General features: G+C 37.7%; 1 protein-coding gene across 1 annotated transcript in view; it reads left to right on the forward strand.

The window, feature by feature from the left end:
* The window catches only part of DNAH7 (dynein axonemal heavy chain 7), a gene marked incomplete at its 5' end in the record, with an annotated part of 238,622 nt that overhangs the window by 191,433 nt on the left and 29,960 nt on the right, over positions 1–17,229 (forward strand). Inside the window, 6 exons of the mRNA XM_079710686.1 lie at positions 535–661; positions 1,598–1,792; positions 3,292–3,384; positions 9,252–9,428; positions 10,158–10,319; positions 12,727–12,927. Of these exons, the coding sequence (XP_079566812.1) occupies positions 535–661; positions 1,598–1,792; positions 3,292–3,384; positions 9,252–9,428; positions 10,158–10,319; positions 12,727–12,927 (955 nt within the window). The remainder of the gene's footprint in view (positions 1–534; positions 662–1,597; positions 1,793–3,291; positions 3,385–9,251; positions 9,429–10,157; positions 10,320–12,726; positions 12,928–17,229) is intronic.

The raw sequence follows: 17,229 nt of genomic DNA on the forward strand, positions 1-17,229 counted from the left end.
CTTGTCTATGTGGTAAATAAAAATGTAGTTTATCAAGTTTTGTGATTTCTCTGGCTTTTACGGATTTATGAGCAGAGTAGCACACTACTAAGCTTAATGTTAATTTAATAAAGGAGCTATTGACTTTAGTCTGTTCATTTAATATATAATATAGAACATTTGGAAGTGTTTATGGAATAAAGAAATACAGTTTTACCCCAAGAAATGTTTTATAGTTAGAAATAGTCCAAAAACTGTTAAAGGTAATAGATTAATATACTGTGCCTTGACTTTTTTCCAAAAGGAAGATTAAGTTTTTTAAAAAATCAGTCAACAGTAAAAATGCAATTCTACTGAGATGTTTCTACATTGTGTAGCTCTCAAATTGGTGCCCCCAATTAATAAGGATCCTTGATTTGTTTGGGGAGTAATTGACCAGAAAGCTTATTAGAAGAGCACACATCTAAATGGTTTATAATAGGTTTCCCTAAGAGCATTTTTTCTTAAAGGATAATGCATTTTTCTTTATTTACTTTTCTTTCTGTTGACCCTTAGGCTTCAAATTCTCAAGGATCACTTCACTTATTCCCTTTATGTTAACATCTGCCGATCCCTCTTTGAAAAGGATAAACTACTCTTTTCCTTTTGTCTAACTGTAAATCTGATGATACATGAGCATTCGGTCAGTACTGTTTTAATTTGTAGGGAAAAAATATTAACGTGAATTCATTAACTTATGAACTTGTGTGGGAATATATATAAAAGGATTGTAAATAGTTAATTACAGTTAAGGCATCACAACTAGATTGAATTTCACAGAGGTGAAAAATAAATTAAGCAGAGTTCATTATATAACTATTACTACTTAAATTTTTGTATGTATTAGTTTAAAATAGTTTCTATCAGAATCTCATATAAGTATGCATATAAATTAACTAAATATATTGATATATGCACTCCAAGTAATAGTATAAATGGCAATGTTTTTGGAAACTTTTGCAAGTCCGTCAAATCTAACCATTGGGCTTAACGATACCATTCATTAATTTTTGCTATGTTTCAAATCTATTAAAATATAGGAAGCAATTTAAGACAAGAAGAGAGGTGTATAAATTCACTATTTTATATTATGTGTTTAATATTTATTGATTTCATATGACAATGTATTAGTTGAATTCTGAAGGAGTAGAAGCTTTATTTTTGCATTTCTTGCAAAAATTTTGTAGCAGTACCCCATTACGTTTTATGGAAAATAATTGAAAACATAGCAGATTGATTGCCTCTCAACAATTTTTAGAGCAAATAAAACTCTAAGAAGTCATTTGGGAAAGCATATATTCAAAAAGAATAAATTCAGATTTCCAAGTTTAGATCAGTAATTCTGGAGAAAAATTATCAAAAATACCTATCTAAAATTGAACTCTTTTGAAAACTGGTTATAATGGATACACTGGTTTCTTATGAATAAATACTGAGCTATACCAGTAACTACAGAATTTTATGGGGACCATACCTGAAGCTTAAAAATCAAATAGTCAATTCTTTTAAAATGGTTGTAAGTTTACTATATATATGATGAACTCATTTCTGACTCTTCATGCTACTTTGTTTTCCAAAGATTAATAAAGCTGAGTGGAGATTTCTGCTAACTGGTGGCATTGGACTGGACAATCCTCATGCCAACCCTTGTACGTGGCTTCCTCAAAAATCTTGGGATGAAATATGTCGACTAGATGAGTTGCCTGCCTTCAAAACCATTCGTAGGGAGTTTATGCACTTAAAGGATGGGTGGAAAAAAGTATATGATAGTTTGGTATGTTTTTAACCCTCTTGCTTATTTCAGAGTTTTTAAATGGAGAAAATAATGTCAAACAATTTACTCTTATCTTTGAATAAAAACGATTTAAGTAAGCTTTAAACTGGTCAAATATTAAAATCAGTGTTTCGATTAAACTATCCCCACCTTCAAAATTGGTGGTTTTGTTTGCACTTCTATTCAAATTCCTTGAAATATATAGAGATGCAAAAAAGCTGCATGGTCCTTAAAAGTACTCTTTTTGAATTTCCATGCCAGGTTTTTTATTTATTATCAACTTGTACTTTGGCAATCATAATGGCAGATGAGTTAAAATTTTATAAAGCAGATATTGTTTAGATTTTCTGAATACAGGACACAAACTAATAAATACTTTTGTCATTTGATGAAGGGGAAAAGCTAATAGTACTCAAATAATTTTCATGAGACCCTATCTTGCTAATTGGAGATAGCTAACATATACCATGATACTCAGTTTCCCTTCTAGAATACGTAGGAATTGTTGCCTTCCCTCACTTTTTCTTTTAGCACAAGGGCTAATATTTTGCTGATTCCCAGTTAATTTTTTCTATTGTTTCTACTCTCTGGACATTCTGCTTTCCTTGGGTTTAATATGCAACAGTTCTGTTGCAGGGGAGGGTGGAGGGGAAGAAGAGCCAGATGCGTGGAGAACACTTTTTCTTTGGTGACCTGTTTGTTGTATTATACATGATAGTGAGATTGTGTCTACACCTGAATTTAAATATTTTGGACTGGATCTCTTTTGGATCGCTCCTAGTTAGTAACAAAACTACATTTCCCAGAGGCAAATAGTTTCTGTGTATAGTAGTTGATTCTAATTTAAATAGAAATTTCCCTATGATGAAGCATGGAGATTTCTGATCTGAGATACCACATAGCCTTCCTAAACGTTTCAAAGGTGCAGGTGTCTTTTTTTCCGTGTTTAGTCCTCCTCCTGGAATCTTGATACCTTTCTTCTTGCATATTTTTAATAGCACTCTTTTGACTTCTTCTTTGATATACACATTCTCAAATATCCCTTTCTAAAAAGGATAACAAAAATTCTTCAAAATAAGAAATAACACATATCCTTCTTATTTCATTTGCAATAAATGTTTTTTTTAATAAATAGATAATGAGAGTAGTTGGTAGGTTTTTAAAATGCCTTTGGAGAAATAATGGGGAAAATCTAATGCACATTTATTTTTTTAATAACGGATCATTTTGTGCTATTGATTAATATTCATATTGACATTAACCCTCTTAATTCATGTCTTAGTTTTGTTGTTTTTAGTGGCATTTAAAATTTTCTTTTTATATCTTATTTGATAACTTTGCCCCAACCTAATAAAATTTACATTAGCATTCTTGATTTCATTTAGTCATTATATGTTTTCTGGAAAACTCGACTTAAAAGTCAAAATACTGTTCTTTTTTTTTTTTTTCTTTTAAATAGTCTTCCAAATAACATTGAGTTATATCCACTGTCATTTTAGGAACCACATCATGAGGTTTTTCCTGACGATTGGGAAGATAAAGCGAGTGAGTTTCAAAGGATGCTTATCATTCGTTGCCTGAGACCGGACAAGGTAAATGTGGTCTTTGAAAGCAACTCAGTGAGTCCAGTCCCTCCTCTCTCCACAGTCCAGCCAAACACGTGTTTCCTTATGTAATCGTGGGTCATGGGGGACGTAAAGGAGCCTGGGGGAAATAACCCCACTTCCTTCTAATGCAGCCATTTTTCAAAAAGTGTATATTTATTAAAACCACACTAAATTAGTAACTCACCAGATTATATTTTATAGTTTTATTTATGTTATGATTCTTCCTTTTATCATATGCTTCCCCAGTTCCTCACAATCTACTTCCTTTACATGCAGTAATCTCATTTTTATTCTTACTGTTTCGATGAAATTAGTCAATGTGGTTTACATGAAGCTGATTTACTAGACTTTCTGGCTCCCCAAATGCTATGCTGTACATGGTTTTTTGTTGGCTTTTGGAAAGCTAGTAGAATATTAAGACATTCATCACTGCTAACTACAAAGGAAAATGTCAATACTATTAATTTTCATTTCTTTAAATAATAAATTATATAACCAGTGAATCAGCTGACCTGTCATATCAACAAATTGCAGTACTCATTGACATCCTCATTTGTATTATTAAATTCCATTTAAAAAAGCAACTGTTCACTTAATGGTAAAGACCCATACTCACAGAGATATCTACATACTCTGAGAAAATGTAGACATTAGGAGTGTTGGCAAAATAAATTGAACAAAATATTCTAGTTGTCCACTGTTACTGCTTGAGTAAAAGTATACATAATTATTTCAAAATTTACTGTATTCAGAATTTGAGTTGCTAAGGCATATAATACAATACTTCCATTCTAACAACAACAGAAAAAGCAGAGCTTAGATGGTGAAAGCAGTGTATTTTTTTTTTAAGTTTTTCTGCACATCAATGATAATACAGGGTAGCGGCATTCTTTCCTCTGTAAACCATGGTCTGTTTGATGAACACATGTCATTCTTGCTTGACTTGGCAGTGTGGCCTTAGCCAGGACCAAAGTATCCTTTAGGCACAGGGCCTAGGGCCCATGATACACCTAAGGGTTCATGAAAATGTTTTAATTTCTTTTAAAATAAGAAAATAAATCAGTCTGTATTAGATTTGTAATTATACCAAAATAGTTGTAAAATACAATTTTTTATATTTATTTATGGAAGAAGGGACCCACGAAGTGCCAAGGGCCCCTGAACATCATAATGCTGCCCAGCTCTTAGATGCTGGAAGTACCTCCCATTGTTGAGGATCATTATTAAACTGATGAAACATCTCCCCCTTGATGGCCCTTTTAAAAATGAATTTTCACTGGAACTTTAGCGTTAAGCATCACAAGTTTTCACTTCAACTATTAAATATGGAAGAATATGAAATGCTTCAAACTCTTGCCTAATACGGCTTCTTCCTTTAAAACCTTTTATTAAAATTTTCAAAGGTTTTTACTTTGTTTTCTAAGCTAAAGACTGTTCTGCTAAATGACTCTGCATGTACCATTGACCTTCTCCCCTCAATATTTGATAAACAAAGAAGTTTCTGTTCATGTTTTATATTGTTTAATTAGAAGTGATTAATGAGCCGTTTCCTAATTGCAGCAGTTTCATCTATAAATATCTTTTCCCCAGTTTGTTTTTTAAAATTGGACATTTTAATCTGAAAATATGTTGAGCTATCAAACAGATCCAATATTACTTTCCATAGTCACTCTCTTTTTAAAGTGTATTTGAGGGAGCTGGGGAATTAGATATTCAAGCTGAGGAATTTTTGTTTGTATCTTTTTGTTTGTTTTTAAATCAATTGAGGTTAAACTTAAGGTTTCATACTTCTCTTGCCTACTCTGCACAATACTTCAGCACCTTGTCTTATAACTTTTTCTTATATGTTTCCATATCTCCTCTAGAGTTGTTTTTGGATTGGTGGATGAGTGTAGACCTTAACGCTACTCACCAGTATTTCTGGTTCTCCTCTCCTGAGTACACTCGAGGTGGGGGCATTGTGGCCATAAACCTTGCTTTGGCCAGTAAAATGTGAGCAGAAGTGTTAGGGCAGAAGCATCTCACTACCAGTGTGAGATTCTCCAGGGCACTCCCCCCTGCCACCAAAACTGTGGAATCACATGTGGATATTTAAGTGCCATAAACAGGCTGCAGTGCTGAGCCAGCACAGGGAGAGTTTGTTGCCTGGACACCCAGATGACTTTGCTGGGACAAGAAATAAGCTTTGGTTGTGTTAAACCACTGAGATCTGGAAATCGTTTGCTACTACAGCATAATTCAATTTATCCTAAGTGATTAACTAGTTACCATTATCTATATTATCACACTCATAATCCTTAATATAGAAATAACTATTAGCGTGCTCTTATATCACTAGCAACCTCAAACCCTTCAATCTTGCTGTTGCCAGGTACTTTCATTTCTAGTGGTAAATCGTTGACGTTAGAATCTACGTATTTAAAATTAATATATGACTATTATGCTTTTAAAAGAATGACTTTCCAAAGCAAAATGGTATTAGCATGCCAGAGAAAGGAACAGTGCTATATGAGGCTAATAGTTGGGCTAGTACTACATAGATTTTATTTCTTTGCCACCTCTAAATCATGAGATATACATCTCCCCTAGGAAAACCAGCAATTGTTTGATCTTTAGTTTACAGTATATGTTATTTGTCAGCACAATTTTTTCTGTCTACTTTCTACTGATGTCCCTTCAAAACCAACTCCATCCCATGGTAAGAAGCCACAGATGCCAGGTTATCTAATGCTCTAGTTTGGAAAAATGTAAAAGATGCTCACTGAGTCACCAGTAGGAGAAATGAGATGGGTTTGCACCTTCCATAGAATTTAATAGTTTATAGTGTTTTATTGACAAAAGCATATCAGATGGATAAATACTGAGGTGTGGAATGTTTTGAGCCCATTTACAAAATGAAGAGCTTCTGGTCACAGTTCTCTCCTTCTGGACAGTAAACAAAAAGCAAATTAATCAGCTTTCAATAAGAAACTTGTCAAATATAAGTTAATATGTTTCTCTGACCTCAGATAAATCCTATAGGAACTTGCAGGACACAGAAGAACATACATAGGTGACCACAAACTTCTTTTCTGCCTTTGGGAAGATGGCTGCCTAAATTAGTCTATAATTTTTGTTACTGACAGATTTCATTTTATAAACCTGATGCTGGCATAATCAGATTGCAGAAGCAAACCCAATTCCATCGCCTTCCAAACTGAATAGCTTGCACAGCTTCATTTACTTCAGGAGTTACTGTTCAGTCTTGGGAGCAAGCAGGTCTTATTCAGTTTTAACATTAAAAATGAGACAATGAAACTTGTGCTCACCCTCACGCAGGCACCCCTAACTGGGTTCTCTGGCGCTAACATAAGAATCAGTTTCCACCAGCCATGTTTGCATGAGCGCAGTGGACGCTGCCAGCCTGAAACACTCACAGAAGAGGGGCCGTTTAGAACTCAAACTTCCTAAAAGTAAAACCACGCACTTAAAAGCCATGTGCTTTCATTGTGTTTGTAAAATTATAATTTAGTGAAGAAGTTAGCCTTGAGAGGAGAGAGGTTATTAAAAAAACATTTTGTTTTCCTTTGTTAATTGTTGTTGTTTTTAATCTAGAAAAGACAGCCACAGGAAAAGAAAAATAGCGAAAAGGACAAGGGCAAGGCCTGAGACAGGCAGTTAGGATATTTTTAGTTTTCTGCCATAAACTTGACATCTGTGCCCATTCAAAATATCTGAAACATGAAATAACTTATCAAGAAATGAAACGATGTATAGATGAATTTATTATTCTGTAATTTTTGTTTAAAATTTCCGTAATTAGAATCCCACGTTCACAAGAGAGCATCCTAATTTATTCATTCATTTGTTCAGTAGATATTTATTGCACAGGAACAATATATGAGTAATCTTGTTAGGTAGATCCATGCCAACGTGGCACTTATACATGTGTTATTACCTTTCTATACCTTTCCATAGTTTTTAATTATTTTTTAATGACATACAGTTGATTTACAATATTGTGTTAATTTCTGGTGTACAGCAAAGTGATTCAGTTATATATATATATATATATATATATATATGCATATATGTATTCTTTTTCAGATTCTTTTCCATTATGGTTTATTACAGGGTATTCAATGTAGTTCCCTGTGCTATACAGTAGGACTGTGTTGTTTATTTTTTATATAGTAGTGTGTATCTGCTAATCCCAAACTCTTAATTTATCCCTCCCCCACCTCCTTTCCCCTTTGGTAACCATAAGGTTGTTTTGTGTGTCTGTGAGTCTGTTTCATAGATAGGTTCATTTGTGTCACATTTTAGATTCCACATATAAGTGATATCATATGGTATTTGTCTTTCTCTTTCTGACTTACTTCACTTAGTATGACAATCTCTGGGTCCATCCATGTTGCTGCAGATGGCATTATTTCATTCTTTTTTATGGCTGAATAGTATTTCATTGTGTATATATGCCACATCTTCTTTATCCCCTCATCTGTCCATGGACATTTAGGTTGGTACCCCATCTTGGCTATTTATACCTTTCCATATTTGAATGAATCTGTTGTGGAGGGATTAAAAATTTTAAGTACAGGTATTTCTTCCCTGTTTCTCAGCTCCAGACCCTCACACCCTCAGTCTGTCTCTCTTACTCTTTCTCTCTCTCTCTCCCCCTCCCTCCTTCCCTCCCTGTCTCTCTGTCTCTCTCTCTCTCTGTCTCTCTCTCTCTCTCTCTCACACACACACACACACACATCCATACCAGGACTGACACTGTTTTTAAAGTATTGTGACAAGTCAGTGAGTTTTACTTACAAACCTTGTGTGGATAGAGGTTCTGGAGAATGCACTGTTAAAATTTGGAAATGTTTGTAACTTTCTCCAGAGGAGACCACCTTTTTGAGATTCTTGGTATCTGCAGATTGCTCCTGCAATTCACCTTAAGTTCAGAAAAGTTGTGGGGTGGTGGAATTGATGTCCTAATTTGGAGTGTTGTGTGTACACACAATTCCATCCTCGGATATAATTAGGTGTCCAGTCAGAGAGGTTCTGAAGCTTTCAAAAACTTCTTTGTGCTCTTGTCACTTCATTACTTCTCTTCCTGGGATGTTTAGAAATTGGTTAAGCTAGATACAGGGATACTGGTTCATTAAACGTACCTTTATTACTTGCTTGGCTCACACCTAAGCCATCATCCAGAGATGAGTGGTGTAGACCCTTCATCAGAAAGAAGGAATGATGTACCTGAGGCTGTACATCAGCCATACTGCTTTCTACAAGTCTACTCCCACAGCAGTGCCTGAAAGGGACCCCCAAGCCCCAAAGTTCTGCTTTTTCTCAAGCATGCTCCCAGAAAATGCACGGGCCTATTATCAGAAAGTTTACACAACGTAGTTTTGCCTGTTTCTCGGGAGTATGGCTTCTCTTTCACAGTGCTTTTCCTTTTCTTTCTTTTTTCAGCTGTATCGATCTTTCTTTGTGGTATAGGATTGTATAAATCACGCTAGAATTTCTACTTCTGAGCTGTGGACTTTGGAACATAGTCAAGTTTTACTTAAAGCTTAAGTAAAGAATTAAGGTTTTTTATATTCTTCATCTAGGATATGTTGAATACTCCCTAAAAGGAAGAAAAATGCCTTTGAATTCTGGTGTCACTAACCACCCACCTTTTATTAATTAAATAATGTATAGTTTCTTTCTACCTAAAAGGCAACTGTACAAAGTGATGCTTTTGACCCTTTACCGATGTTTATAAATACCAAAGCGAATGTAAGGTCCTTTGTTATAAAACACCTCTGAATGTGAAGTTTTTAAGGTTTTAGGCAGATTTTGAATATTCCTTCAAACATATTCTTGTCCCTTTCTAGATTATTCCAATGCTGCAAGAATTTATAAGCAACAGATTGGGACGTGCATTCATTGAACCACCCCCGTTTGATCTATCCAAGGCATTTGCGGATAGTAACTGCTGCACACCACTGATTTTCGTGCTCTCTCCTGGAGCAGATCCCATGGCTTCCCTTCTAAAATTTGCTGATGACCAGGTACCTTAAACGTCTATTTTTTTTTTCCTGCTGACCTGCTTGTGTCAGTAACCCATGGACATTCAGACAGGGCCTTCTCTTATACTGCTCCCATAACTCAAGGCCTCTTCCAAAGTGGCGTTCAGGTGGTAACTGCCCTAGAAATAGACCAGGAGGTCACAGACACCATATCTGGAAGCTGTAGATGAATCAGGATATAGGAGAAATGAATTCTAGACAGACATTCCCACAGAGTTCCTTAAATAAACTTGAATAGAAATTAGGGGCTAATGGGTTTTTTTCCTCTGAACTTTATGCAGTAACCAAATTAGTTAAGATATAATTATTCAGAGATCTGGAGGAAACTGGGGCAAGTTCATCTGTCTATTCATAGTTTTCTTTTCAGCTTTGAATTTTAGGAGTTGCTGCTTGATAGCCAGACTCTTTCATCTCCTTTTCATATTAAGTCTTCTTAATTTTTTCCTGTCCCTTATCTCAACAGTCAAAGACTCTACAGAATTTTTCATTTATTACCATGACTGTTTCCTTCATGAACTGACTTGCTTTTTGTCTGTTTATTGGCTTCTTAATCAGTAAGAGGTTTCTAGTGCTGTATGTGCCCAAGAACCTTTGAGGGATGCTGCATGATTAAATTTTAATATATTTAATATTAACATTTCCTGTGTTGATAATATTGATTCTTCTTTAAAATGTGATTTAAAATAACATCTTCACTATTCTTGTACACAGGCATATGGAGGATCAAAACTTAGGTCTTTATCTCTTGGTCAAGGCCAAGGGCCCATAGCTATGAAGATGTTAGAAAAAGCTGTCAAAGAAGGAACATGGGTTGTTCTTCAGAATTGTCACCTTGCCACCTCTTGGATGCCAACCCTTGAGAAAGTTTGCGAGGTAAAAATGCAAGCTTTTTTTTTTTCCCCCCGTACGTGGGCCTCTCACTGTTGTGGCCTCTCCCGTTGCGGAGCACAGGCACCGGATGCGCAGGCTCCGGATGCGCAGGCTCAGCGGCCATGGCTCACGGGCCCAGCCGCTCTGCGGCATGTGGGATCTTCCCGGACCGGGGCACAAACCCGCATCCCCTGCATCGGCAGGCGGACTCTCAACCACTGCGCCACCAGGGAAGCCCCTGCAAGCTTATTTTTATGAGATCATAGTCCCCCAATATAATTAGTGATGTACATGCCATCTAAGTAACTCCATTCCTGTTCTGTAATTTGAGGGTTGCAGGATAGTGGCTGGCATGGCTGGGTTACAGGGGAGATGGGCTTACATTGGGAACTAGAAGACAGCACATGGCCAGGCCTTGCCGAATCTCTCCTACTAGAGGCAAGGGGTCATCCCGTGGGTCAGAAATATCCTTAATCAGAGGAGCAGCCTCAAAGATAGGAATAAACCACAGGGTAGACAGAAACCAATTTATTTTTTACAGCAGTGGACCAAAAACAACAAAGAAAGCTTTGCAGGGGGAAATTAGTGTGGCCCCTCTAAACCAAAAGGCTTCAGGATGTAACTTTTCTTTAATTATACTTCTCACCCACTTAGCTAGTGACCCTGCCACAGAGGATGAATCTGAAACCCAAAGAGCACTCCTCCCACCCTCCTTGCAGTGGGTCACGGTACTTCCCTATTTTTGTGGGCAGAAATTCCAGGAAGAAAATCCCACGTAGCTCAACTGAATAAACAGAAAACCTGGCAATGGATTTCAGCAAACAAAGAGAAGAATGTGTCCACGTAATTACCCGTGACTCTAGCCCTCTCTTCAGAGTCCTTCTAGCTACTAAATTGGTATAACTTGCACTATCCAGACATCCACCTGACACTTTAAGAAATGTACTATACTTTCCTCTATGCCACTTGTCACCATTTTGTTTTGTCTGTATCTCCCACTAAAATGTAAGTGCTGTTTTATTCTCCGGTTTACCTCTAGCACCTTGAATAGTGCCTGGCTCATGGGACATAGTCAACAAATATTTCCTGAGCTGGTGAATGAATAAAGCCTTTCAATGGCTTCCCACTGCATGAAGACAAAGTTCATGCCCCACCCCAACCATGGCTTCTTCTTTTGACTTTCGCCTGCCTCTCAGGTTTCGTCTCAGGCCACTTCCCATCTTGACTTCTGTGCTCTAGCCATTTGACCTTCTTTCACTTTCATTGGGAGGGCACACTTTCTCAAGAATGTATGCTTCCACGATAGATGTTATTTCTATCTGCAAAACTATTCTTTAATATTTTTTGCCTTACTAACATCTTCTCAAGCTTCAGGCCTTATATTAGAGACTTTGTATTTGTGCCTGTTTTCTCACGGTTCCTCTGTCTCTAGGCTGTTCTCATGACCTCTTGAATTGTATCCTATACCGATTAGAGAGTCATCCAAGAGGGAAGAGCTGTCCCCAGTGGATGGTGAACTTGGCCCAAAGTCCCATGAGTTATGCTACCTAAGTCACTGGGCAAAGGGCAGCTAGTAGGAGGAAAAATGGTACCTTCACCATTTATTAAAAAAATGTAGGTGCCTTAGCATCCTTCCAATTCCCCTACCCACCCTTTCACCAGTTGAGTGCTCAAAAATTATTTTACTGATAAAGATTTGCAATTTAAAAAACATAGATACCACTGACATGGACAATTGGAGGAGTTAGCAGTAGGGAGTGGGGCAGAACAGGAGAGAGGGAGAGACCCATGATAATTATTCCAAGGCCCAGTATAACCTTCATGACAGTCATAGATGAGTGTTCTGTCATCCTCCGTGGTGCAGGCCTGACTATCCCCGTAAACAAGTAGCGCTAACAGTGATGTGGTTTAGTGCTTCAGGATACACCAGTTCTTCTTTCCTTTCAAAATGCTCTTTTTTTTTTCATCCCTACTTGGTTTAATATTGATTTATCTGAGTGTGTTGCTTATTCTCACAACCTGGCTACAGCAAGAAGGCATCACTCTTAATCTGGCTCTGGGGCAGAGAAGTGTTTCTATAAATATTTCAGCAACATCAGTGAAGATACGAGACTTTTTGGAATGTCTTATTTTTTATCGTGGCCAAATCTGAATTATGTAATGCCTTTGTAAACTTTACAGTCATGTGATTTAGTTGTTAACAGGGAGAGGGACAGCAACTCTGGGCCTTCCCAATGAAGTATGTTGCTTCCCTGGTAGAATCAGTTTTTAAGGCCTTTGCCTTAAACTGCATCAATAAGCCCTATTTTGTAAAGATGCTTCCTCCCACTTCCAGCCCATCCCATGCACACATGATTGAGATTTTCCTTGCATTTTATGACCCTTTTGGATCTGGTTTCTTTTGTTGCAGGAGTTAAGTGCAGAAACAACACATCCAGATTTCCGAATTTGGCTGACAAGTTACCCATCTCCAAATTTCCCTGTGTCTGTACTGCAGAATGGAGTGAAAATGACCAATGAAGCACCGAAAGGTTTACGGGCTAATATCATTCGATCATACCTCATGGACCCAATCTCTGACCCTGAGTTCTTTGGCAGCTGCAAAAAGCATGTTAGTAATGGCTAAGTCTTACTACCTCTGCCCCATAAAGCAATTCAAGTGGCCCCCAGTGATCCTGGATGTGTGTGCTGAGTAAAACTGCAAATTAAATAGGCCTCCTGCACTGTTGGTTTTGATTACTGATTATTGACTGTACTGAAGTCAATTTTATTAATATTTTATTTTATTTTACCACCAGCCTCATTCCTGCTCAGCTGAGATCTAGCGGAGTGTCATTAATTATGCAGCTTTCTATTTAGAAAGTCAGCCGTAAGCCATTCCCAGTACAAATCTGCAAGGTTGGAGAATCTTGTTTCAGGATATTAACTGAACCCTTTGCTATTTGGAGCCATATCTTTAAATTAACACATAAAAATATTTCCTCCATATAACTGTAATGAGAGCCAAAAGGATTTTACTCCCTGATTGATGGGCTCATAAGGGTCTTTTTTTTTTAGCGTCACCAGGCAAGCAGGGAAGCCACCCACTGCTCTCATGATTAGAATTCTGTGTGTGAATGTCTGTGACCTAAAATTGTTTCTCAGTGTTTTGCCATAATTAAAAATGGAAGAGTTTCTTTTTAAGAGGGGTTATGAACCTTGGTAAATTTTTGCCATTGAAAAGCTCACACTCTTGATGTTGGGATATGTTTTAAGTACACATCAAAAGAAAGTATTAAGAATAAAGAAGTACTTTCATTAAACAAAAGTCTGGGGTACTAAAAAAAAGGGGGGGACCTGTATTTAAAATTAAGTCAAACCTTATCTTAAGCATCCAAGACCTGCTGTATGACAAACTTTTGCATGATTTGGCCCAGAGAGAGCAGGTTACTCCCAGGCAGGTGGTGAGGGCATTTCTGCACCTGATGGCTGGAGAGAAGCCCTTTTGCAAAAATTTACTCCCTTTCTTCCAGATCCAGAGGGCTTTCCAGCAGTAATCACACAGATTGGAAATCCAGGCGTTTATGAACCAAAATCCAAACCCAAACCAAAATCTCAAATGCCAAAGCAGTACACCATAATCCTTTGGTTTTAACTTTTTATTTGGAAATAATTTTAAACTCACAGAAAAGTTGCAAATATAAAAGTAGTACAAAGAACAGCCCTATGCCCTTTACTTATATTTGTCTCCTGTTAAGATGACCAACTGCAGGTAAGTTAGATATGTCACTGCCCTTTATTCCTAGATAAGTCCTTCAGTGTATATTTCTTAAGAATAGAGATATTATCTTATCCCATTACAGTTATTATTTTAGTAAATTTAGCAAGTATACACTATTGTATCTAATCTACCCAAATTTGTGTTTGTGTCCCAAATTTGTCAATTGATGCAGTGATGTCCTTTGGAGCATTTTCCCTGTTCACCATGGGATGGGTCCAGGGTTAGTATCACATTTAGTCACCATGCCTCTTTGCCTCCTTTAATCTGGACCATCGCCTCAGCCTTTCTTTGTCTTTGATGGCACTGACATTCCTGAAGAATTCATCCCTTCCCCCATGTTGTTTTTAATAGAACATTTCTCACTTGGGCTTGCTTGATATTTCCTCGAGATTAGGTTCAAGTTATGCATTCTGAGCCATAAAACGACATGGGTGAAGTCATGTCCTCAGGTATCATACTGGGAGGCGCACGGTGCCCATTTATCCCTCACTGATGTTATTAATTTTGATCCCCCCAGACTAAGTGTGGTCTGATTTCTTCACTGTATAATAACTGCTTTGCCCCTTGCAACTAATAATCAGTCTGTGAGGAGACATTTTGGACCATGCAAATAGCCTGTTCCTCATCAAAATCTACCTGGGACACAGATTTAGTAGCCAGTGATGATTCTTGCTTGACCCACTTATTTCCGCTGGTGATTCCAACTCCAGCACTCTCTCCACATTTGACACTTGAAATGCTATTGTCAGCAGCAGCCCTCCCTTCTATTCCATTTATTTATCTTTTATTGGTGTGGACTCATGAATTCCTTGCATTTTTTCCAATGGTTTATAATTCATTACTATTCTTAAGTCTTTTGCTCAAGTTGTTCCAGAATTGGTCAGTGGGAACTCCTTTTGTACTTGTTATAGGTCCCATTATTATTATTATTATTATTATTATTATCATTATTCCTCTTTCTGGCAAATGCTGCTCCAGGCTTATCTGTATCCCAGTCCTGGAACCAGCCATTTTTCTGAAGAGCCCTGGTTCCTTTTCATGGGGAATGGTATTAGAGACCAAGATTTTGGTGCCAAACAAGTAACATTTATTATCTGTGGTTCGGGTCTTTTAAAGAGGACTTGGAAATATATACATGTACTCACAAATACATATATGCAAATCTGTATACACACATATAGTACGTACAAACAAGTCCATGCACACACCTCATATACATGTTTTAGAAGTAACGAGTACCTAGCAATACCTTCAATTTCAGTCCCTCTACCCAGGGTTCTTTCCTGCTTTTCCTCATTCCATATTTGCACATCATCAACACATTTTACTAATTTGCTCAATTCTCTAATATATCGAGAAGAGTTGCAGAATTAGCACAGCATGTTTAACTTTGCTTCTCCCACCTTTGTGGTCAAACTTATGCTACTTTCCTCTTGTCTCACCCTCTCCCTTTCTATTTTATTCCATGGGGGTAACTTCCCCCCTGCCCTTGGATAAAACTTTGGGCAGTCTCATGGCTTTCCTGGTTAGTGTCAGGTAATAAAATGACCTATAGTCACTTTAAACTGCAAAGCCAGTCTTGATTCAGAAATCAGAAAGTGCAACACAATATATTAATCAATATTTTAACTTTTATTCAAAACATAGGTTTCAACTCTCTAGCACTTCGCCTCGGGACTGTAGTTGGTGGGCTTCCTGCCACTAGGGAAAGAGAATGGAGTTGTCATCTTTCCTTTTTTTAAATTGAAGTATAGTTCATTTATAATACTGTGTTAGTTTTAGGTATACAGCAAAGTGATTAAGTTATTTTTTTTGTAGTCCATTGTAGGGTATTACAAGATAATGAATGTAATTCCTTGTGCTATATAGTAAATCCTCACTGCTTATCTATTTTATGTTTAATAGTTTGTATCTGTTAATCCCACACTCCTAATTTGTCCCTTCCTCCCTCTCCCTTTTGGTAGCCATTAGTTTTCTATGTCTGTGAGTCTGTTTCTGTTTTGTATATAGATTCATTTGTTTTATTTTTTTTTTTGATTCCACATGTAAGTGATATCATGTAGTATTTGTCTTTCTCTGTCTAACTTATTTCACTAAGTAGAATATTCTCTAGGTCCATCCATGTTGCTGCAAATGGCAATATTTCATCCTTTTTTATGGCTGAGTATTATTTCATTGTATATATACACCATGTCTTCTTAAACCAATCATATGTTGATGGATGCTTGGGTTGTTTCCATGTCTTGGCTATTGTAACTAGGGCTGCTGTGAACATTGGGGTGCATGTATATTTTTGAATTAGAATTTTCATTTTCTTCTGGATATATACCCAGGAAGTAGAATTGCTGGATCATATGATAACTCTATTTTTAGTTTTTTAAGGAACCTCTATACTGTTTTCTGTAGTGGCTGCAACTATTTACATCTCCACCAACAGTGTACAAGGGTTCCCTTTTCTTCACACCCTCTCCAGCATTTGTTATTTGTTGTCTTTTTTTTTTTTTTTTTTTGCAGTACGTGGGTCTCTCACTGTTGTGGCCTCTCCCGTTGTGGAGCACAGGCTCCGGACGCACAGGCCCAGCGGCCATGGCTCACGGGCCCAGCCGCTCCGCGGCATGTGGGATCTTCCCAGACCGGGGCACGAACCCGTTTCCCCTGCATCGGCAGGCGGACTCTCAACCACTGCGCCACCAGGGAAGCCCCACCTTTCTTTTTGTAACTCCTCCTGCACATGATAGCTGCTGATACTGAGTGCTCAGTTCAGGGCGTATGCAGGGGTGAGTCAGAGGTTCCTCTTCTGGGCTGCTATTGCCTGGAGCTCTTTGGACTTGGTGGGGATTTAAAGCTGACTTTTTTGCCTCGTGAGGTGTCTCATGGGTTCTCCTTCGGCTCCCGTGCTGGACTTCTCTGTGACCCCATCACCTTTGTCAGTGCCTCCCCTTCAGCTGGCTGTTCCTGATTCCCCTCAGCTTTTGGTTCTCCAGGCTTCGTTTCATACAGGCTCTTACTGTTGGGGGTCCTTACTCTGTGACACAAGTCCTCTTGAATAGGAAACCATTAAAATGACCACTGGCTGACATTCCTAGTCCAGCTCCCTGTCTGCTCCTTGGGATTCACACCAGATTGGCCCACCATCTGAGGGAAGGCTACTGA

Source organism: Hyperoodon ampullatus (assembly GCF_949752795.1).
Source record: "Hyperoodon ampullatus genome assembly, chromosome: 8".
In the NCBI taxonomy this organism is placed as follows: Eukaryota; Metazoa; Chordata; class Mammalia; order Artiodactyla; family Ziphiidae; genus Hyperoodon; species Hyperoodon ampullatus.